This window comes from Vanellus vanellus (genome assembly GCF_965231255.1).
Source record: "Vanellus vanellus genome assembly, chromosome: 4".
Lineage (NCBI taxonomy): Eukaryota > Metazoa > Chordata > Aves > Charadriiformes > Charadriidae > Vanellus > Vanellus vanellus.
This window is the reverse complement of record NC_138909.1, coordinates 7,102,641-7,127,505: the sequence shown is the minus strand read 5'-3', so window position 1 is coordinate 7,127,505 and position 24,865 is coordinate 7,102,641. Positions and strand designations below refer to the sequence as shown.

General features: G+C 38.9%; 1 protein-coding gene across 1 annotated transcript in view; it reads right to left on the bottom strand.

Moving 5' to 3' along the window:
- AFG2A (AFG2 AAA ATPase homolog A) overlaps nucleotides 1-24,865 on the bottom strand; it is a 198,057-nt gene that overhangs the window by 163,616 nt on the left and 9,576 nt on the right. Inside the window, exons 7-11 of the mRNA XM_082483008.1 lie at nucleotides 24,436-24,492; nucleotides 23,473-23,596; nucleotides 21,918-22,173; nucleotides 9,037-9,191; nucleotides 1,413-1,622 (exon numbers count right to left, since the gene is read on the bottom strand). Of these exons, the coding sequence (XP_082339134.1) occupies nucleotides 1,413-1,622; nucleotides 9,037-9,191; nucleotides 21,918-22,173; nucleotides 23,473-23,596; nucleotides 24,436-24,492 (802 nt within the window). The remainder of the gene's footprint in view (nucleotides 1-1,412; nucleotides 1,623-9,036; nucleotides 9,192-21,917; nucleotides 22,174-23,472; nucleotides 23,597-24,435; nucleotides 24,493-24,865) is intronic.

Genomic DNA, 24,865 nt, shown 5'->3' with positions numbered 1-24,865 from the left:
CTGCATCAGTAAAAATGTCTGATGTATCTATGACTGATGAATATAAGATAGCAACAACATTAATTTTTAACTAGGGTTTGGTTTTGGGGGGTTTTTTTGGGGGGTTATTTTTTGTGGGTTTTTTTTTTCCAGACTGCTACACTTTTTCCCCACCCTCTCAGGCATCAGTGCTTTGGGCAAGACAAAGAGGAATGTTTTCTTTTAAGCAGTGCAGAAGGAAAAGTTTCCCTTATTTACCAGTAACTCTGAAATACAAAGAACTACTTTGTCTTTATGGAAGAGGCAGTAAAGGTAGTGCTTCTTAAGGGCTGAGGTTTCCAAGGCTGCTCTTGTTGACGTGACCGTGACCCAGAGGCATGTCTGCAATACCGGGAAGGCACAGGCAATGAAGGGCTGCTGGCTTCAGGGTCAGCACGACTGCCTCTGCTCCCAGAGAGGAAAGCATCCAAAGCTACAGTTACAGTATGTCTGAAAGGATAGGCAGAGGAGGAAGCTGTGCAGAAACTAACAACACAGAAAGCTTTGTGAGTACAGAGATGGTCAACAGACAAGCGTACGTGATCTTACTGCTGAGAAGGAGATACTTTTAAAATACTTAAACAAATGTTTTTCCTTGCACTTCATTAGCATTCTGACACAGCTGCAAGACTACCCCATGTGGAATCACTCTGCTATCTTTTTTTTCCCCTTCCTATGCGTTGAAGCTCAGGATTATTATTAAATAACTTCCATTCATGCGTTTTCCATACAACCCACAGTAATCAATTACACTGATTCATAGCCAATGAAATCCAAAATTTCTCTAAAGTGTTTCTTAATGCTGAAAGAACATCGCACTTATCCAAGAGTACTCCAGATATAACTGATTTTGCAAACTTCTTAAAAACTGATGAAGTAGAACTATTTCCCCCGAAAAAAAGGCAAATGGGGCAGGAAAAATCTGTAATGAAAAACGAACAGTAAGATGAAGAAAGTGACTTTCCTGAGGAATGAAAAGGAATGTAAGAGATGAGACGGTAATATTTCCATGCAGGTAATTATTACGGTAAGAAGAGCTACCTGCTATTCAGAGTTGTATTTCATTTATAGTTCTTTAAGAATTTCATTGTTTCCATTTTCAAAATGGTTTTAAATAATGCCAATAACTAAGATGTCACTAAACAGTTTACCCACCCATCCAACATATAATTTCTGTGCTGTGATAAAATAAATAATACATTTTTAAAAACCCTACAAGAAAGCACTAGTCCTTTCCATATGAAAACACAAACCTTACTTGATATTTACAAGGTGTTTGCTGTAGCATATATAATGATCAGAAACGCTAACGGCCACTGGATTCCTGCACTGGAAATTGGTAAACTATCAATAATTACACAGGAGTTATGAAAATGTGAGACTAAATGGCCTACCTTCACTGCCAAGAAGTTGAGCCCACTTTCATGAGCCAAAGCTTTTGCTATCATTGTTTTTGAGCACCCAGGAGGTCCGTAAAGCAGTACACCTTTTGGAGGCTGAATCCCCATTCGGATGAAGGAGTCGGGATGCTTTAGAGGCCATTCAACTGCCTGCTTCAATTTCAGCTTGACGTCTTCTAGTCCTCCTATGTCTGACCACGACACCTGCAAAGCAGACAATTTTGCTGAATTCAGACAATGGAGCAAAACTATTAGAAAAGAAAATAAGCCAAAAATTCTCTGTAGAATGTGTACTAGTTATGTCATGAAGTTGGTTTTTATGAGTCACTTCTTCAAAAAGCCTTTTTTAAACAAGAAGCAATTATTAATAAAGTCACACAAAGTAAAAGGGGATTATACTTGCTTTACGCTGGAGGATGTAGGTAAAATACTTCGTATCTACTTTAAAAGTCAATAACAAAACAGAAAAATAACAATAAAATGACAGCATGATCATACAGGCAGCAACACTTTGTGTGATCACTAGCAAAATCACAACTCAGTTCTCTTGGTTTTTTAATGTGATGCTGATGCAGAATTTGTAAATTACTTTGATGTTTTCCCCTGAAAAAAAGGACTGTATGAGCTCAAGCTGGTTTTATTTACAGCTGCAAAGTAAGGCCCTGATCCCAGCTGTATAATCCCACTAAGACGAACAGTGTTGAGTGTTAGAAGTTTTGAGGGTTTCTCCACTTGCCAACACCATCACTCCCATACCGGAGTTGGGCACTGGAGATTTGACTAGAAGCTTAAAAAAAAAACAAAACCCCACAATCCTCCAAATAGACAAGTATCTACAGAAAAGAAAAATCACACACCCAAACCCAACTGCAGTTAAAAAACAACTGCAGTTAAATTTGCTCTGCTGAAGACACAAGACAGGCTTGTCAGGCATACATCGGGACAGAACTATCACGTCCTACCCAAAACAACAGATCTAAAACCTGCTACACCTCTCCCCGCATCACTGTCAACAAGCCTGAGACTTTTCCCCACATCCCCTGGCCTGTTCTTTGTCCTGTCACCATCTATTCCCATCCACTTCAAATATTAAACATGTCAGGACACACCTAAATCAAATTATTTTCTGCCTTAAAACACTCTTCCAAAAATTTACTAGACATAAATCACCCTTCAGCTCTGGAAAGTCAGCTACGCTTGAAAGGCAAGCAGAGTAATACTTAAGAGGCAACACACTGCCTTTCTCCTGACTAGAAAACTGGTGTCACTCCTGGCTTGTCCCTATTGCCATTTTCCTGATACCAGGACACAGAGCGGAAACTAAAAGTAGAAAGTCCCCGAAGGAGGCAATTCAGTCTACTACTGAAGTGGAAGAAAGAGCATTTGGATGTGGTGCAAGCACTTTTGTGTAAGTCCAAGCAAACGGCAAACCAACTAAAACTTCTTGATTGTGAGTCTTTGACATAGAAGAAAATTACAAAGACGGCAGAGAGCAAACAGCAAAGATCAATACGCATGTGTCAACCCCTCAGAAATACTCTGAGTTTAACGGCTAACTGGAAGGTGAAGAGCTGCCGATCTGCTGCCTGCAGAACATCATCTCTCACAGCAGGCGTATGTTACAGGAACTCGGTGGGGGGGAGGAAATAATCTTTCTTTTTCTTAGTGACCAGCAGCTTCTAATATTCAATATATAGCAACTTGCTAATATTCCCTTCTGCGGTGCTGCTTCATGCTACAAGCAAGACTAACTGCACAAATCGGATTAAAGGAATGGCAGCAAACAGATTGAGAATGGGCTGTGCACAAGTCTCCAGTCTTGAAATGAAAGTGTTTGTATAAATTCAACAAAAACAGTACAGGGAGAAATTCCACAACACTCTGGAAAGGAAGAGGGAAACAGCATGAATCCCTACCACCTGACTTTGAGCTGGGCATCTTGTGTTACCAACACAGTCAAAAAAGAGAGGGAAAGACTTCACAGAGTGATTCAGCTATAGTACAAACTCTTTTTCAGAAGTCAGCCAGGTGTTCTCACTCAGTTTCTCTCTCTTTCCTTTAGAGGGAGCATATGGCAAGATGTCCAATTTAAGCACCTCAGTTAAGTGCTTAAAGGTAAGAAGAATCCTCCCTTCCCACCTGAGTTTTCACAGTAAGAGACAGAAATCCACCTGCAGATTTTTAATTACAATGAAGCAAACATACACATTTATAAAAAGTGAAGATGTGGCAGATACCTCACTCACATCTGGCCACCGTTCCACCCATGCAAATCACCCCTTTTCACTCAAATTTCATGGTTGGGTAACATAATTAAACTCAGGACAGTTAATCTCAATCTTCTCTTATTGTAAAAGCTGGTGTTTCTGTGTCAGATCTGAAACAGTGTCAGTGTTTTAAATTTCATTTTAATAATATGTATTACCTATCCCTACAACCCTTAATTCTACCTAGCACCTCTGTAAACTGCACAGAACTAAACCTTAGCACTTTTTAAACAACCTTTTCCGAGGGAAGAAGACATATAACATAAGCTTGTTCTCATTTTTCAGTATCAATCCTTACTCATATCTGGTAAAGCATGGACTAGTCATTCTTATCATCATGTCTTTCTAGCTAGACAAAGAATTTGATAAACATGAACGAGAACCTCTTAGAATTAATTAAGCCATCAGGAATTCCCTATAACTTTCAGCAACAGAAGGCAAAATCCATTAGGAGTACTCTGCACACATACAAAAAGCCAGGGAGAAAATACCTAAATGTTATTTTTACCTTCTCGCAAATATTCAGACTATTTTCACAAGTCTTCTGAGATACTGTTCAAATGATTTTTCAGACCCACTACATGTCATTTAACATCAACACAAGTGATAGAGTTGTACAGAAAAGGTGAAATAGGTCCACCTTACATATTGGTTGTTTTCAGTAATCTGGAGACTTATTATGATTTTGCTTACATTTAAAATCAGGAAGGGGAGGAAAGGGAGACAACTGGGTCACAACATACAAACAGGGCCACTAAACGTGAGCTTGCCCAGTACAAGTTAAAAAAGAAAATAATTAAGCAGTCAAAATTTCAGTTAACTTATTTAGAATTTCTGTACTACAAAGTGTGGAATTCAAGCAGCAATAGTATCAAAAGTAAAAATAGCCAATAAAATACTACCTTCACGTTCTGGTCAAATCCTAAACAAAACATGTTTTTTTTTCCTTATTTCAAAAGGATAGAGATAAGTGGGGGAAAAAAGAGTCCATCAAAAAACACTCAAAAGTAAGAATTCTTTTAGGTTCATATAGGCTTGGAAGATAAGTGAATTGTTTTTGCACATAAATCCTGGGTACCTTCCCCACTGCAATTAACACAAATTCTCACGTGCACATTCAGACAGCAAGCTACACTTCTTTTACCTACGTGCAAACTCAAAGGAAAGGTCTTGCAACATAAACAATGAAGTGTGATATTCTGTCACTGTGGAAATGGTTTTAAAGACTTGCCTTGGGGCTGAGCTGACACAAAGACAGTGCTCTGCTACAGTGTGTGAGACACCAAGATTTCATTACTGCCATAAGCTTTAGCTCTCCCCAGGTCAACAGAGCTCAGAATACAGCAGAGCAGCAACTCCCCAGAGGTTGTTAAGCAGCAGCAATAAAGAAATAAAGCAGACGTGCAAAGGATGTCTCATCCAGAAACTTTTGGCTGCAAAGACACAAATTTGAGTGTTGAATTACAGTAAAGGGAATGAAATGGGCAAGCAAAACCCATAGCACTCTACAAAAATTTCAGAAAGACCCATAGGAGTGGGAGGAACAGCAACTACAGCACAACTCTCCAAAGAATTGAAGTATTAACTTCCTGATTTATAATGTGCATCCCCTCTCTCCTAAATCCCTGCTGCAGAAAAAGCAGCCTTCTAAAAAGGTTGTAACACATAGCAAAGTTCAAGAAAGGTTCTGTAAAAACAGAAAACAAGATGCTACGTGGAACCAGGCAGCAAGTATTTTGCATTTGCCTTGGTCACAGCCAATGGGCACAGCAATATGACACAGCAATATGAAGTGGAAGGGCAAAAGAATGCAGAAAGGAGGAACACACAAAAAAAGCATGTGGTGACACCTCTGCCTCCAACAGCTCCTCCTGCACACAACCTCACTTTCAGTCTACCACCCCAAACTCACTTCATTTTGGCTGTTTTCCCCACCAGTAATTTTGAGTATACCTGGAATAAAAAAATACCTCAATTTATGTCAATGACAAAAACCCTCATAACCAGCTTGTCATAGAGCATTTTCCAGAAGATGACTGCAAAGCTTCCATAATAGTTACCAAATATCCTCAGACACCAAGAACTGACTTGCTTGAGGCCACCCAAACAAGTCACTTCCAATATATCTCCTTGTTCTTTAGCTACTACCCCAAGTATACACATAACAAGAGGTTTTTCCAGGTTTTAAATAAGACAAGTGTAACTAACTGCAACAGAGCAATTTAGTCTAGTAGCTTTCTAAACAGCCAAGCAACTAGTGCTCAATTCTAGGACCTAAAAAGCAAAGATTGATCTGAAAACTAGACTTTCTTTACAGCCTACTCAAAGTGCTGCAGATTTCAGAGAACAAGCTCTGTGTTGATGAAACAAATTGGACTTCATGATAAAACAAGTAATTAATTTTTTTCAGTATCAGAGGTGATACCAGCTACAAAAAAAACAACAGCCCATAAACGACAAAGATGTCATGGCTGTAAGGGAAGCAGCCCTTCAACAAAACTCATTTGCTTGTGGCTTTATTTAGAAGTAACTTTGAACTCTTCTCATTCAATTGACACATGGCTACTGCAAAGCAATGAAATATAAAAAAAACCACCAACTGAAAAATAGGAAGTTAAAAATCACAAAAGTCTCAGTTTAATTCACATGTACATCAATAGTTTTACTTGTAACTAACTGCATAGCCCAAAAGTTCCATCCAAGGGGGCTGCCAAGTGAATAATATATCTGCAATAAACAGCAAAAAAAGCTGATATTATTAATGTAGCTCAGACTTTTGTCTTCCCTAAGGAAAAAAAATCTCATAGCTGATCATTTATTTACTGTTTGAAGTTATTTTTAGCAAGGATTTTTTTAGATGACAGTGTTAAGGTCAGACTTCAAAACATGAAGGAATGTAACCCCCGATTTTCTAACAAATTTATCCACACAATTAACTGTCTAGCTGGATAGCTTCTGGGGCACGGAAGGCATGGGAAGAAAAGACTCGCCAGACCTCCACAACTTCTCAAATATGATGGTTAGTGGCTTAGCGACTTGATCTACCAGTTCCCTCAGGACCCGCAGATGTATCTCATCAGGTCCCATGGACTTGTGCACCTTCAGATTCCTCAGGTGGTCTCACATTTGATCTTCACCTACATTAAATGTTAAGTGATTGACACTCGGACATTAACAATCAGGTGAGAATAAGACATACTTATTTGCTAATATACAGCAAATTACACTAACCTAAGTTTAATAACAACAATAAATACTTTTTTTTTTTTTAAATTCTTTGTGCTTGTGCAAGTCTCTAAACCACACAGTGGTCAAATTTTTTAAAGTAGCTACACTACGCTTAAGTACATGAGTGAGTTTCAGATGTTTGCAAGCATTCCGGCATCACATCCCAAGCCCCCAGTAAGCAGCCCTAACCAGGGGGCTGCAGTTTGGATTCCTGTTGCTTGCTTCCCCTGCACTGCCATTCCAGCCACCAAGCCACAGGATAACCAACCCATGGACTTGAGCTGACTTAGGGCACTCCCCCACCTCAAATAAAATTGGTAATGGAATAATTAGCCGGGGGGGGGGATGTGGTGTTACAATCCTGGATTTACACTGTGACTTTCATGGACAACTGTGTCAGTATTTCCAGCTCTTCAGACTGCTTCTGAGCACACACAGGTACCTTCATTTTGGTAACCTGGTAGCTCCGCAACCCAAAATAATGGTTAAACTGAATTCTAGCACCTCCTTTGGTAGATGATGTGGGAAGACACAAAATCTGTTGTATCCAGTACTTTAAATTCCACTTTAAACTCACCCCAGGTACCAAGCAGATGGCCTGAAATTTATCCTACATCTTCACAGAATATGCATGATTTTGTAAAAACGCACATCCTGTCAGCACAAAAGGAATCTGCATTACATAGTTATCTTCCCTTCAATAAAGGAATGAATTTCAGTAGTATTCCAGTGACTCAGCTGGTGTTTAACAAATAAAAACAAGTGACAACCAAGGAAGCCACTGGCAGGATGGTTTAGTGGACAACAGGAGCTTGAGTAGTAGGTTGACCTGGATTCAGAATAGATTTCCTGCAGTACCTCGAGACCTTGCTTCGATCTGTCTTTATCATGCTGTTTAGCAGCACTCCATCTGGCTCCAAACACACTGGTATGTTTAAAAGGCACAGTGCAGTGATAATGACGTAAGCCCACGAGCCAGTAGCACAATAAGCAATGAGAGAATTAGTTACTCTGGTTCTAAGCAGAACTAATTAGCCCTTGCGGATATTGATGCCACTACACCATTTCCAGGAAAAGCTGTCTGGGGCCAGCCCAGACATTTCCACCCAGCACTTCACTGCACAGCGTGGACTCTTAACAAGCCAAGTGTGATATCCAAGCTGGCTGTGTGCAGCATCCTGTTCGCAGATTTTATTTCCCATTCCTATAGTTTGGGAATAAGGGTCTGCAGTTGTGCAATCTAATTCCCAGATGACTCATGTTCATGCAATGAGACATAAATGTTTTCTTCTAGGGCTTGGGGAGCTGCTGAGAAACACCAGCACAACGGCTTGCAGAGTCAAGATTTAGTAAGATTAAGTACATTGTCTATGGCTGAATCTTCTTAAGCCAGATCATAGTCATCTTAAACCAGATCAGTTCCCCAGTCCAATTTAGGTTGTGTCTGCTACTGAACTACTATAATATGTAACTGAGATAGCAGTGAGCGGGGTAAAGATGAACCTGGCACGGCCAAAAGAACTGTTCATACAATGACAACCCCTGATGGGTAACCCCTTGGCAGTAATAACCTACCTACTATTTAATTCTGCCCTCCGTTAAAACCATGTAACACCACTGAAGACGTTCAGGTCACAAAACGATGAACTTCATGAAGCATTAGTCAACTGTTTTACATAAAATCATAGCAATCAATCTCTTCACAGCTTTGTGTCAATACACTTTGGTTGCAAATGCTAACAGTAGGTTTCTGCTGAAGTTTATGTCTGCTTTACAAAAGGCTCCAGCTTTCACAGCTATTCAAGATCTGCTTTGAGCAGACATCTTGAGCAGATTTTTACTCCATTAACCCACTCAGCAAATAAAAATATAAGATTGGGAGGTATGCTCCTGCACTACCAACTCTTCCTAAAGCATTAGGAACTTAAGCTTCTGTAAATGGGTCTTCAAAATTATAATTAAATAAACAAATATGCACACAAAAAGATGATGCACAATATTTACTGGTAACTTGAGACTTCAACTTCACAAAATTCCTCTTTTGGTAGGGCATTTCAACACCTAACTGCAACTCTTAACGTGGCTCTAACAATGTTGCTAGCGTATTGCAAAAAATAACTTACTTTTGGCACATCAACTGCCACCTCCCTCATGGCGCTGGGCGTGACATCATTCATCCCCTGCAGGAAGTCATTGAAAGCAATCATCACTGACCCAGCCACCTCGCTGTCCAACAGTTTAGGTCTTTTCCCCAGTGCTCGCCGCAATGCGTACAAACCTATTAAAAACAAACAAACAAAAAAAACCACCATGGAAATATGTAGACTTCCTCCTGGTTCTCACAAACGTAAAGTGTAAAACACACAGTGGCACTGGAAAGGAAGTTCAAAAGAATGTCTCAATGCTGGGCCTTAACTAGGTCAAAAAAACATGCAAGACACTTCTGATGAGAGAGCAAGAAAAAGGGGATTTAATGACCATAGACAGAATATAAACTAAATCCGTTCCAAAAGACAGAATGAAACAGCCTCAGCCCTGTGTTCCTGAGATGAAGCTAACACGGCAAAACCTCTAAATGTCCATACATCAATCCGAACACATTTCTAAACCACAGAGGAAGAGGGATAACGAATATTCAAGGCAAACGTTAAATCAGCTCATGCAAGACATCTGCAACCTTGTCTATTCCTCTATTAGGACTGTGTTTTCCACGCTACTCTCAAAAACAAACTGATGAGATTTCTTTTACTTTCATTGGAAGTCTATTTTGCTATCTAGTAAGATGCCAGATACCTATGTTTTTCTTGATACGCAACAAACATGCCCTGCAATACTCAATAGCTCTTTGTTCCCTTCAGCAATCACACTTTTCAAATGCAGGCATAGCTTTTACCTTCCCCTTTGTTTGGCCAAATCACTTGCATACAACACCTATAAATCTCAATACCAATTCCTAGCTTCCCCCTTAATTCAATCCTTCAATAGCTGCACAAGTCCCACCCACTCACACATCAATACATCAGTACTCCTTGGTCAGGACCAAGTGGTACCATCTGCAGCTCCCAGGCATTCCCCAGAGAGAGCAACTACAACCCCATGTGTAAGATGCCCAGAAGCATCATGGTTTTTCCACTCTATAATTATGCCTTGTAAGGGCTAATACAATTTGGAGTTCTATTGCTTCTATTTCCAACCCTGTTCTGTGAACTGAAACTGTTAAACATGTCATTTAGTATATCATCGCATGATGAGTATAATCTTATATACACAGATCCACAGATATGTAATATCTGTTGTCATGTGTTTCAAAAAAAAAAAATGAGGCAGTTACTATGACACCAGTTTGCCTTGTATGACCATAAAAAGACAAACATTTGTTAAATCTTTTCTATATTTAACCAAACAAAACATCAATTAGTGCTACATGAAAGGACAATAAAAGGGATAAGCCATTTCTGAAAATAGACATGGGTTTAGCTTTCAGCGGATTGTTGTCTTTTTTCTACAGAGGCACTGGTAGATGTGGACACGCAAAGTTTCTGACAATGACAGGAATTCTGTATTTCCTACAATATATACAACGTGTGAAGAGATATAATATCTCCCCTGTGAAGCAGGACAGCTGGTGTCTCTCCATAAACTGCCAATTATGGCAGAGTCCGAGCACCTGCATTCAATACCCAGGCTCTTAATACAATAATGAAAAAAAATAAATTTGTAATTCAGGTTTCCCCTTGCACAGAACATTCAGAACTAATAAGATGTATAAATAAAAACATTCCATGAGGCCAAAGAGAAAAATGAAAATCTGGTTACCAGAGGACAAGTATAAAATATAACTGACTCATTTTAACAACCCAGACAATTTTCATGTTATTCCTCCACCCCTTCTTCCTTCCTCTGAAACAGTTCATTTTAAGCAAACAAAAAACTTAAGCAAGACAACATAGACTAACCCCTCCAGATTTAAAATTTACATCCAAGCAAATAAACTCAACATCTTATTCTAGCGTCATTGCAGCTAACACTTTGCAGGGTGGGAGCAGGTATTGGGGCCCAGTCCTACATTTTCTTTTTGGTGAAGTCAATTCACACAGCACTCTCACTTTAAAAAAAAAAAGAAAGAATAAATAACATGGCATGAAACTAAGTCATAGAGGAAAAAAAGTAACCAATAAAGATCTCTGCTCCTCATTTCTACACATATCTGCTCCATCGGGTACCAGTTTAGCCCAGTGCCCATTTGATGCATTTTAATGCTCATGGTTATCTTCTTTTCATGACATGAGGATTCTTAAAAAGAAACAAGTTTATTTTAAAAACTGAGAGAGAACAGCACATAAAAAGGCCCAAGGAGAATACCGCTCTTAAGGATCATTACTGCCACTGCTACTAGGAGTACGAGTGAAATTTCAGTCCTCACCAGTGGGTTTGAAATGCAACAGCCTTGATCCAGAACAGGAATAAAGAGGTCACAGCTTTCCAAACAAAGCCTGGATTCATTTCAGTATGTGCACGCACACACCACTGCACAGGTCAGCATTTAATTGAAACAATGTTTTACATTAAAACAATAATAAAAAACAGATTGAAAAAGTAAGCATGATCCTTCCTGTTTCCTCCTGTTATCATAATCATTCTTTCCTGCACTTCAGATTGACCTCTAACCAGAGGAGGGGGGGGGAAAAGTCTTATTAAAAGAAGGATACAGCTAGTGGCTTGCCGGAGGCAGAAAAACACATCCTTGTCTCAAGACACTGGAAGATGTATTTAACATAAGGAAATGCAGGGTAGGGTGCAAAACACGCTACTAGAAGCAACGCAGAGACAAAGGAGGTGAGACACTACAACAAAGCCAAGTTTATCACTACAGAAATTATAATGTAGATAAACTGAAGATTCAGACATAGTACCTCAGAAAACTTCCAGCTTAGCTGTTGGGTGTCTTTCACATGGGAATGTTTTGGTCTAAGTATATGTCATTGCTGTAAACTGACTCTGAGCACAGCATTTGTTTCAGCTTTGCTCGATCCTCTTCAGATCTTCATTCTTCAGGATTAATGAGTTATCAATAGCCTTTTGGCAGTGACTGACGAGGTTCAGAAGTGGGCAAGTAGGTTTTCACCGTTTTATTCCAGCAGGAAGGGAAGGAAGGACTCAGAACTCCGATTTAGTTTGCATGCCATATGGTCAGTGGGACTGTTTGCACAGGCATGGGCTACCTATTTCTAGTAAAGGCATACAGGACTGGTCCCTAGGACTAATCTATGCAGAGCAGAAACTTAACTCGGAAGGCAGCCTTTGCAATAGTGAAAAACACTGATTCTCACTGCAGTATAAAAGGAAAATCCCAGTTAAAAAAAAAAGAAAAGAAACAAGCATAATAAGTCATGCATGATTACAAACAATGGAAAATAAACAATTTGTTCCAGTCCTGCAACTGTGTGCTCTACCTCACCAACTCATCCTGTCTGTCTAGAACAGAGGAAACTAAGTGGACAGAGGGGAAAAAAACAGCAGAACGCCCTGTCCTAGTACAGATGATCCTTCTTTGGTACCAGGCTATGCGTGAGGTCGATAGCATTGTTTCCTTGTAAGATTTTCTTGCTCATTGCTTGGCTAAGTGTTGGCACATTAGGTCATAATCACAAATGTCTGAGCCTAAAAATAGAATCTACGACACTGCTATATTTGTCAGAGTCTGTGTATAATTTTACACTACTGTAAATAATAGAAAGCATCCACTCAAAATGACGAACATATATACTTTAGTTTTCAAAAAGAGAATATACACTACACTTGAGGAAATGAACTGAACAAACCAAAATTGTTAATCACGTATCTTTCACTGCCTATCAGCTATTTCTTCTGCAAATCCATCTTGTCTGGACTTACTCTACCAGAATCCTAATACCAGAATTTGTAAGTAGCTTCAAAGAAATTGTAATCTTCTTCTAAGATTGTTTACAAAAGGAAATGTTTCTTTTTTCCTCTGCTAATCTGGCATTTCCCTTCCAAATTATTATGGCCAAACCCAGAAGACACATACCATTTCTCTCTGTGACAGCTGTGAGATCCAACACGATACTCCTGCATGGCTGAAAGTGGAATGCTCAACAGCATATGGAAAAATTTCAGCTTCCTAATGGCACTGGAAGGGACATCTTCCTCTACTTCTAGACCTTTATATACTATACTTCAAAATTTAACAGTTTTATGCATAGAAAAAGCATTTCAAATAACATAAAATCAATGTTGACCCTTAGAAACCATAACAGGAGCATATCTCACTTCACAGGCAATGGATACAAAAGTTATTCCAGTGTTAAATATTTTTGAGATAAGGAGCTCTTCTGCTTTGTATTTGGCAATTTTTAATCAGCATGGCTCTCTGCTCTCATTCATGACAACAATCTCAAAATTATACTAGGAAATCTTTTATAGAACTTCAAGTATCATATACTACAAATCACATATACTCTTGAACATATCATAGCCTCATAAACAAAGGCAGTTTATAGCACTTCATTACATCAAGGTATTGGATGGTCAAATCCAAGAAAAAAAAAAAAAGAGAACATGTGTCCGTATGCTGTTTGCAGTTGTGCATAAGACAAAGCCTGTTTGCCTGGCAGACGGAAGCCTCACAATCACCTGGTAAGGACCACTGCTGCACAGAGAATGTCCCACAGATACATCCTCCCCTGTTGAGTCAATCTTTCATCCTGTGCAGACCCAGAAAAACGGTCTTCCTACCCATCACAGCGAGACAGTACTAGGCAGTAACAAGAGGAGCTGCCATGAGCACTGAGGGACAGCAGGGATGTGTCTAGGCAAAGGCTCTTTTCCCTTTACTCCCCAGATAATGGAACAACAGCACCAGACAAGCACCTGATGCCTGTGGACCACTAGCAAGCTTTCCTCTGACCTGCGGGCAGGAACCACCATTCACAATAGCTGAAAAATTCAGATGTGTTCTTCCATTTGCATCCTAAGAAACTTCTACAACTCAGAGGGGGTTATGGTGTGTTTTGTTTGGTTGGGTTTTTTTTGTTTGTTTTGTTTTTGTTTTTTTATTCGTCTGAATCACCTGCAATAATTTAATGTCAGGTTACTGAAGAGCTGCAGTGAACACAAACTCAGTTAGTAGGAGAAAAACACTGCAGTGCCTGTGTGCTGGTCAGCAACAACAGTGAGCATGGTAATCCTACTTCAGCTGGCAGAAGGTGGAAAATTAGAAAAGACATGATGGGGAGAGGAAGAAGGAAGCGTCTAAGTCTGCAGAATACCTTTCAGTTAGCAAAATGCCAGTTAAGATGAATGACTGTGTGTACAGCATGTTGTATTACTAAGAAGAAAGTCCACAGATTTGCTAAACCTGTCTCAGAGATTAAAGGTCAAGAAGTTGTCTTCGGTTCTTAGATGTGCAAAACCTTTAAAGTTAACACAGGGGAGCAAGCAGCTTGGGTCACTGTAGAAAAAAAAACAAACCCACAGGATAATTTAAGAGATAGTGGACTGCAGAGTGTCTTCAAAAATCTTTAGTCGTGGTTGAATCATTTTCGTTCATTCAAAGATGCTATACAGACAGCTGAGGATTTATTCTGTTGCTACAGGAATAACACTGCCTGAAGCCCCTGTGGGACACAAAACCCAACCAGCAGAATAGCGACGAGCACACCACTCCCATCAGTATGACTTAGAGCCCGGTTACCGACATTGTGTTGATTCCCAGGTCTAGAAAATAAACAGGGACCACACAGAACTGTCTGTTCCCACCACAGCTCAGCCAATGACCCAGCCTAAGACAGCATCTGCCCTAAACGCACTCTGTTCTTAAGCAAAATGACATAATGCTAAGTTTTCAGGATCTGCAAGCTAAGGAATGACGTTCTGACTGCCATTTCACAGCCCACCAGTCCGCACAGGTAGGGCTGCACAAACACAGGCTACTCTGGCACCCTGTACCCTCTCACCCTTCAAACCAAACAACTTGTTTTGTGGCTGACCCTCCAACACATTAAAACGCAGAAGTTTCTGTATGCATTGCCACACATGAATAATTATCGTTTCTTCTGTACCACTGAAGCTGCAGAAGCAAGAACACGATGTCTGTCTGCCATGAAGGTTAATTTAAAATATTAATGACTGTTATTGATCGACTCTTCTGAAAATATTCTTTATTTCCTGCTTATGTAAATATTGGCAAACAGAATGGGATGTGCTTTAAACAGATTATTAAGTACTCAACCCACAACTGTGTATATGAAGTCAGCGATCCCAACATCCAATTTTATCTGAAACTGGCTTGCAGTTAAACACACTTAAAATTAGTTCTGATGAAAACCAAAAGTTCACATGCCCTGCCTGCAGTAAGTGCAATGTTCTCCATACAAAAACAAAAATCAAGTGCCATTACAAAACAAAACAAAAAGCCAAAGACTTTATATAAGAAAAAATAACTACAAAAAGCAACATAACATGCACCAGTCTCTTCAGAGAGGGAGATAAAGCAAGACTCTCTGGATACAAAGACAGTCGCACTAAGGAAACATCTGTGCCTTCAGCATATGCAAAGACACAGGGAAAAAAGGTTCAGAAATTTTGCAGTCACATCAGAATAACACCAAACCAAAGTAAAAGGGTGAGAATCTAACCCTATGCAGCTAAAATAACACAATTTTTGTGGAATCTTTGGAAAGTAGTTGTGCTATTTTAAATGTCTAAGACAGCAATTCTAAAACCAATTCCAACTTTGTCTTTGCCCCACAAGATGCTGGGGAGAAACAATTCAAAGAAAGAGCACAAGGGACCCCACAGACAAGAACAAGGTCAACACACTCCATCCAGTCTCAAGCATGCTCCTTCAAACTGCTCAGCAGCATCCAGATGTAGCCACTTCTGCACAAAAGCCATCATTAGTGCTCTAAGAAACAACCAAAAAACATATGTTACAATCTGAGTCAAAAAAAGCCACATTTCTTTGTTACATCTGTGCAAGTGACGATGCCTTTGCTCATAACCTGTTAAGATGACAAACTAGGTCAATTGTTTTGGGTTACAAACAGCTTCTGCATCAAGGACCCAACTTTAAAATTACAGAACACAGAAGTAACTTAAAACTCATGAACACTGAAGATGGGGATTGCATTTTCTTGGTCTTCTTATACCATAAATTAGCATGGTGGAACACAGTGTTGGAAAACTGATTTGTTCCAGTCCAAAAAATTAATTTGTAGCTTTACTTCTGTATCATGCCTGGACTTTTCAGTGCATTTAAAAAAAAAAAAAAAATCCAGTGTTCTGCCATTTCTGCAAAAATACCTCAATTTCATAAGAACACACTTTTGGTATTGACTATCTGATATTCCCCCAAATCCCTACATTTTCTACATGACCTTTTTATAAAAATGTAAGCGGCCTTTCCCACCTCATTTTGGATGTCCCAGGGAAACCAGTATTCAGTTAGAGAATGCAATAGCAGATCATTTGCAACAGCAAATCAATCTTTTTCTGTGCTACAAAAAAAAAAAAAAGTAAATAACAACATGGACATGGTATTTCTAGTCACTTTCCACAGGGGAATAAAATAACTATAGCATGTCAAGCAGTGCTTTCCCTTTAAAATCTGTAACTGCAATCAGTTAATTTGAAAACAAACCAGAAAACACCCTGCAAAGCAAACAATCTCATTGCCTTGGTCATCAACTACCTTTGTCAAAATCTACACTTTCAACAGTGTTTCAGCCCACATTCCTACATTTAGGATTATAATCCAAGAAAAATATTTACAGTTGTTGTACACCCCTAGCAGAAATCAGGTCCAAATCGTGTTGGGAAAGGTTCAGACTGAACCTTTATGGCTTAAAGAAAGGATAGATATTCTTGATGACCTAACACTAGGCTGTTTCATCAAGACTGTGTCTGAAAATGAAGAACTGCAATGAAGAGCTCGGATTTGAGATACAAGGCTGAGAAACCACATATTAAACACAGTGTTTGTCTAATTAAAAGACCAGTCAGAGGCTGGTCCTCAGGGTGCACAGAGACTCACTGTTAATCACATTAGCCCAAACGGCTCACATTTCCTGCAGGTGGCCAGGCTACCAAAACTACAGAAGCTGGGGAAAAAAAAAACCAACACATAGATCTAACAAGGAGGCATTCCTGGGTTTCAGGGGAACTTACTTTCCCATCAGTTACAGGGAAAAACAAAAATCCTAGGAGCCAGCCCTTCAATTGCCTATTTTTTTTTATTTATTTTTAATGCCAGTGGATTGCAGAAACTCTTTTTTGTGTCGTAAAAGACAGAGCAGGAAGTTTCTCAGCTCCAACAAAAGCCAAATACTGTATACCCCTAAATAACTTATATTTTTACAGATTTAATATCTACATATAATCAATATACAGAGTTATCAATTAAACAGCATAAAGACTTTCCATTCTAGCTGTATAAATCATCAGAACACAGGGATAATAAAAGGGCCAAACAAATACCATAGACAATAAGATCTCCAAAGAAGAGCACGGAAAATTATGACCATAAAACAACAGACCTTATCATACATCTGTGCAAGCAGCTTCACAGATTCAGCAGAGTAATGTGGATTCATACTGGTCAAGGATATAGCTCAATTTCTTATTTCTGTAACATTTTTTGTAACGGCTAGCTCAAGCCAGCGAACCATTATAATGCTAGAGGCTAAGCAGGGCGATACCTTTACTGTATTACAATCAGGCAATGTAGAAAAAACCAACCCAACTTTAATGCAAAACAGAGTAACTAGTGCTTCTTTCACAGAAGCCTCAAACTTTCAGTGGTTGCAGTGCAGCATCCTCACTGGAACCAAATAGATGTTATTGCAAGAGAGACTGCTATTTAAACAAAGACATTTGTTCTTCCTCTCCTCATGATGCTATCTTATCACAGTCCAAGTGTTTTATATCAGCACACTGAAATTATGTGTAATGAACAAGGATGTTCAAGATAAATTCTAAGAGTTACAAAGCAAATACTTCCTTTCTCTGTAAACAATATGACTGAACCCACTTCTTGAAGAAATCAAGCTATATTTATATTCACCCTCTTGAAATGCTACAGGCAGCCATAGAAGGATAAGTTTATAATAAATTGCTATATTTGGAAACCTTTGTTGCTAAGCATCTTCTAACATTCAGTACAGTTTATACCATTCATGTCCCTGCTACATAATTAACATTTCATATGTTTTTAAAAAAAAAAATAAAAAGTGCAGTGCTTATCCTTGTTCAATTAAAACCATTATAATTTTTTAGGGAATTAATAAAAGACTGTGTGGCCAATTAATTAAAGCAGAAGCAACAAGATCTCAGGGGCATATAAACACTGACATTATATGCCAGGATATGGCAGAGTCTATCTTCTAGACACTGCCTCTGCTTGAGATAAAACAATTCAGAAGGCAGCTGTTCACACTAAAAGTTAGTCTAGTAAATAATTTAGGACACAGCAGACCTCTCCCAGTCTTAAGAATATGACTGTCTCAGCTGCACGTATAACTAAGCCCTTTACAAGTAAAGAATTCTGCGCGTATGAATCCCTCAGAGGGTACTCGAGTCCTCAAGAGTCTATCGCTAGGAGCCCGTTGCAAGCTGATGTCCATAGGATGTGGTCCTCCTAGCCCATTCCAGCATACACAACACCGCAGCTCTGTACACACCATATACACAAGGGCCTAGAAACATGCAGTGCAAGCTAAACATTAACGGCTCCCAAAACTTCTTAATTACTTCCATGAAAACACATGGAGTTGCTGAACAGAATAGAAAACTTGCCTGTCTGACCCCAGAAGTACCACTAAGCAATTCTTGCACCAGAGAACAAACAAGTTCTGCCAAGAAAACAGTTGGAATATGTTTAACTCTACAATAGCTATTTACTTTTCATTAATACACATACTTCGGAATTATATAGAAGACAAACATCAAAGCTTTTATAATAAAGTATCTTAGGAAACGTAACCGTAGATGCGAAAGTGAAACGTTTGCCTATCATAGACCTACAATTACTACGTTTACCATGTTACATTAATTATTACACCCTTGGTTTATATAAGCAGTATATACACAAATTATACATGTGTTAAAAAAGAAGAGTTGAAGCATAAAGATAAGGAAGGATGGGTCCTTTGGAAATTATCTAAACTGTGTATTAAGAATATAAGTATCTTTAGCTTGTAAATTTCCAGGCTTTCCAGCCACAAAGGAAGTGCCTAAAGATATAAATGGGGTAACCAGGACTCAAGAGTCTCCTAAAGACCACTACTGCAATACGATTAGCAAGCAACAATAATCTCGTACTAAAAACTGAACATGTATTTCTGAGTTCAGAACTCCGGTTTCTAAATTAGTTTCTGTGTTTCACCTTTACTTGCACACACATCCTGTGAAAGTGGCACAAGCAACCTTAAAATTTGTGAAAGAACTCTTAACTCAGATATTGCCTGAATAGTAAGCATTTTGGTTATTTAGAAATGCAAAACCAGCAGTCATAACTATATGTTTATATCATGGTTTATGTTGTAATATATACGAAATATTATGTTCAATTCTGAGCCCTGCATTACCAAAAGGTTATTGACAAACTGGAGCTGGAGGGAGTTCAGAGAAAGTCAACATAATTTCTCAGAAGGCAGGAAGAACTTATTTATGAGGAAAGATTAAAAGAACTAAATATTTATAGCTTGGCTCAGTAATGAATGAGGAGGTAGGGGACGTGAGAACAGGCTGGAGATATCTGAAGGGTGTAAACACTAAGGAGGGAGAGTGAACGTGTTATACAAGGATGTAAATAGAAATAATGGGATGAAACTAAACAAGGAAAACTTAGGCTGAATATCAGAGAGCATTCCTGGACAGCAAGCTATCTTGGCCCAAGGCACAGTTTCTGAAGTGAAGCAATAGAAGCCCATTGCTTGGAACAACAAACAAGACCAGACAAAACATTGGAAAATTTGCCACATGCTCTGCTGAGGAGAAATATTACCTCATAAAAGCTAGTCTTTTCTAAGTTTAACTCCAGTGAAAGCAGTAATATTTTACAAGGTGTTGAAAATTTAATGTAAAAAATAGGTATCAAGAGCTTAATCAGAAAAAAATAATCCAACTAAGAACATTTCTTAACCACGAGCAATTTAAATTCAGTTTATGTAATATTTTGACTGAATCATGCTTCTGCAACTCTTTGAAAAGGAAAAACACACATGGGCTGCAAAGAGTTAACGGCGCTGGGCTGCATTCTCCCCAGCAGAGGTCACTCCGAGTTAACAAATGACAAGGAAATTTAACAGCATGGATTCAAACTTTAGTAAAGAAGATCAATAGAAAGGAGACATCCTCCTTCCCTTATTCCCAGCACTGGCTTTGGACGCAAAGCTCCCAGATAACAGCGTGTCCTGCAAACAGCTGTAGATAGACACCAGAAGTTTTGGGTCTACATCGCATGTAATGCTCAATTTGCACAACATTCAAAATTTATTTTCTAAAAGGCTCTCATGAAGTGCATAAATATTGCCTATTTGCAGCTGCATGATGAAGTGTCCAGAATCAATGTGCCCATGCACAAGTAAACCTAGGCTGGGTCATGTTTGGAATTGAAACCACAACACTTTTCACTGAAAATTTTAGATTACATGAGTTAAGTATTTACTATGTGAGGACTGTGACATAGGCAGACTGACAGGCTTCCAAAAACACAGAGGAAGGAAAATAAAAAGGGAGTTTATCTTTTTTGCTGTTGTTGGTTGCATATATTTGTGTTAAAGAGAATGTTTGCTAACTTAAAACAGAGCTTAAAACACAACCAAAGCCAACAGAAGAGTGCTATAAAAAGAAGAGTCCGTGTCCGTACATATTTTTTTCTTCTTGATCCGTACAGAAGTACACAAATTCATATTTGAGAACTATCCCTTAAAAATTCTGGAAACTAGCAAGTAAAAACCCTCACTGTTCCAGGTGCCATCACCCCTAATAAAACTTCCGTCATCTTCATAGTTAATTCTGATGCAAGAATTAACCGTGTACTGTGCCACTGCCAGAGGAAGCTGTCCCAGTGCCAAAGGAAATAAAAGTAACTAGCACATACAGCAAACATATATTTGCCAACTACAAGGGAGCAAATATGCGTAAGCAGAGCTGAAGAGTCATATTTTGACTAGACTGTTTTAAAAGGCTGCTCATGGGTAAATTTAAGGTCCAACACTTAAACCGCTTAGACGTACGCATTCTAGCAAAATGTAATTGATAGAGCGTACTTTTAATATTTCATCCAATGAAAACAGAAGTGAACTCGTGTTTAAGTATTCCCTGGAACATACTGAACCCTGGCTGCATGATGCGTGGATAATTCTCCAGGGCTATGCCTGTACTGGAGGCCCAGGGATACTTTCCAGCCCCCACAGGCTGTGCTCTCCAGCTCTCCCAACTCCACTGCACAATCCGACCCAGGTGCGTACAGTCCCCTAACCCCGGAGACAAGCTCCTCATCTGCAGGCAAATGAAATACAGGCATCACATACGGAAGGGAGCCACACTAAACACCACTCAGGCCCGTAGTCTCAACATCCTGGGAACCGGGATTTCCAGGACAAGCCGTCTAGCCTGAGCGGCTTGGGATTCTTGTATGGAAGGGGTAGGCTCTAGAGTAGAAAAACTCTTAGAGATATGTCACTTAACTCACTAAACCCTTGTTTACTGAGAGACAGCTAGCTATCTAATATGCTAGAAATGGCACAAGGGATTCCCCAGTGTTCTTAATCTTAACATTCCATTTTAAAACCTATTAATACTCAAAAGAGTTCTGATCAGCCCGGGAGCAGGCTGGTGTTCCTCATACTCCAGGCTTGGCATTAATTAAATCGCATTGTTTTAAAAGCTATTAGTACAGACTGTGGATTTTTATTTTTTTAAACAAAATAAAGAGACTAACAATAAAGTAAGATCCTAAATAAGATACACAAAGTCTTACCTGCCTCCTTGCACAAGGCTGCTAAGTCTGCACCCACATAACCATGTGCACTATCAGCCAGTTGCGCCAACTCCGCTGCTGTGAGCGAATGGGGAACTTTCTTGAGAAGCTTTTTGAGTATGTCCAGACGGTCTTGGGCATTAGGAATTCCAATTTCTATCTCTTTATCAAAACGCCCAGGTCTGCGCAGCGCTGCATCCAGTGCATGAGGACGATTAGTGGCTCCAAGTACCAAGAGCTGCCCTTCACTGCCCTCCTGAAGGCATCAAACAACGCAAAATATTAATTTTAAAATACAATCAAATGTCATGCAGCTTATAAACATACTTCTTGCTTACTTTTCCTAACTATTACACACACTAAAATCCTGATGCTAGCTCTAAAGGAACAAAGCAAACTTTTCAGAATATATACGCCACAAGCAATCCATCCAACCTATTCCTAATTGCAATTTAGCAATACTATAGGCTGCACAGACATATTGTTCATATAAGAGAAACTTTACTCCAGGATGCCCTCATCCCAGTGTCTCCCACTTTAATCCCCAAGAACCTGCTTTCCTGTATCAGGAAAGTATGCACCAAGGAAAGAAAAAGTGTTTTAGCTAAAAGGCAGCCTTGGCATAAGAACAAAAAGGTATCAACAGACCACGAATAAACAAGGTTGGGAAACAAATCATTTAAGGTATCAAAACCAGCAGAGATAATAAAGCTTCCTGTAAGTTCAGTATGAAAACCAAGGTGAAAAATCCTAACCAATTTCCTCAAACTCTGCTTTTGCACTTTTAGAGTAAGGCAAAATCAGCTAGGATGTCTCTTGGAGTGCCATTCTCTTTTTGTGAATGAAGCACTTTCTCGAAGAAGAATATCCATCAGCCTTTGCCATCAGAAAATACGTTCTGCCTGTGAACAACTCCAGACTGGGCAACGCAAACTATGATGCAGGAAAATAACGAGAAACTTGCAGATTACATAAACAGCAGAAACTTATTTTCATACTGCGACAGATTTCTTTCATCTTTCCTGCTAATAATCATAAAATAATAGATGAGAGATTGGCAAACTTTATGGGCTTAATCCATAATGTACTTGGGTCAACTAAAGTTAAATGTTTCTTCAGCAGGCTTTTGTTTATGTCCTAAATATTACTATGGCAATCTTGAAATATCTGTTGTTGCCTTTAATAATGCAGCCTACATATCACCAGAAGTATTTTGATAACTGATTTCAGAGCAATACCTAGCTTAGTTCACTGATGGGCTATCGCTAGAATTTCAGTTTTATCTCCAAAACTATAAGAGTGGGAGAAGGCAAAGGGAAAACAAAGAATGGAAGAAAACTTACTTTCTTTTAATCTCACAGTTATCAGGAGACATTCCCCTCCTACATCTTCTGCTTAGTATCCAATAAAGAATTGATTACTATATAAAGTCTCACCTCAGTCTATCTTCTTTTCCCCCAAATGACACATCTAAAATTGGCTGCATTATAAAAGCAAAATTATTTTGTTCAGCTAGTCCTCATACACGTTAGTTGTCTCAGCACAGTCTACTTACTGAGCCGATGCCATCCATTAATGTCAGCAATGAAGCAACAACTCTCTTTTCAACTTCATTCTGAGCCCCTTCTCTCTTTGGACAGAGTGCATCCAACTCATCTATAAATATAATGGAGGGACAACTGGAAAGAAAAAAAAGGAAAAAAAAATATTAAGGTGCTCGGGGAAGAGAAGTGCAAAGCTATTTATGGAAAATTACCAGTTCCTACAAAAATTAACAAGCATCCCACTCCTTTGGGCAACTGAAAGTTTCAACCCTGAATATGGTGTTACTCAAAGAGGTAACTAAAATGACCAATGTATTAGATGATAACTAATATCTTTAGGATGACCTGCCTTCTGTGACTCGTCTCCCAAAGACTCAACACTAAATATACCACTTTCATGAGTAAAAAGACTGGTTTGTTTGCCACTTCTACAAATACAGGATCCGATAGTCTTTTGCTAATGTATTACGAACAACAATCATCTGGAAGACTAAAGTCTGCCTTAACCAAGTCTAATAAATTTGGGCAGAATGTGACCCTAATCCAGAGACGCGCTATATCCAGTACCAACACTAGCTCATTTAGAGCTGGCTTCCATGTCTCAGTACAGTACTACATTGGTCTCCAAAGATAAAACTAGACAGAAAAATTTGGATGCAGGTGAAACTCTGGCTCATGCTTCCATCCGTTGAAATAAGCGTACAATACACTAACGATACAGATCGAGTGATTTGGCACCATATGTAACAGTCCCTTAAAAAGGATAGTGTCCAAAAGCATTTAATAGGCATACTAGAATTTCACTGCTTTCCTTCTAGCTAAGCTCTATATAAACAAATTTATTTCTTTTTGAAAACCACTGCAGGAAAAAATTACAATTCAAAGATTCTTGCAAATGTTTTTCTTTTAAGAACATTCATGCTGGAACCAATACCGCAAAGTGACAGCGAATAAAATTATCCAAAAGAACATACCGCAGAGAAGCTTCAGCAAATATCTGACGCAATCTTGATTCAGACTCCCCATAAAACCTATAATAATTAAAATATTTTAATAAAAAACATTTTTTGGTCTTTTCCAGGCAACTTGGAAAATTACTGCTCATGTGTTCCAAAAATCCATAGCGCACCCTTTCAAAGTCCTGAACTATATGCAAATCTACAGTAATCTTTATTTCCACAAGGACAAGAAATTAAGGTAAAAAGGGGCACAGGCAAAGATATAATCATATTGTAACTAGAAAAAAAAAAAATCAAAGGGAAAAGCTTCTCTTCTGTGTTAGGAACAATTTTATCTGTATTTTTAAAGAAAAAAAAAATTAGTTGCCTGGAGACATTAATCTACGCAGCGTATTCTTAATTTCAAGTATGCTTTAACAAGTCACTCTTCTTGTCGTAGAACTAA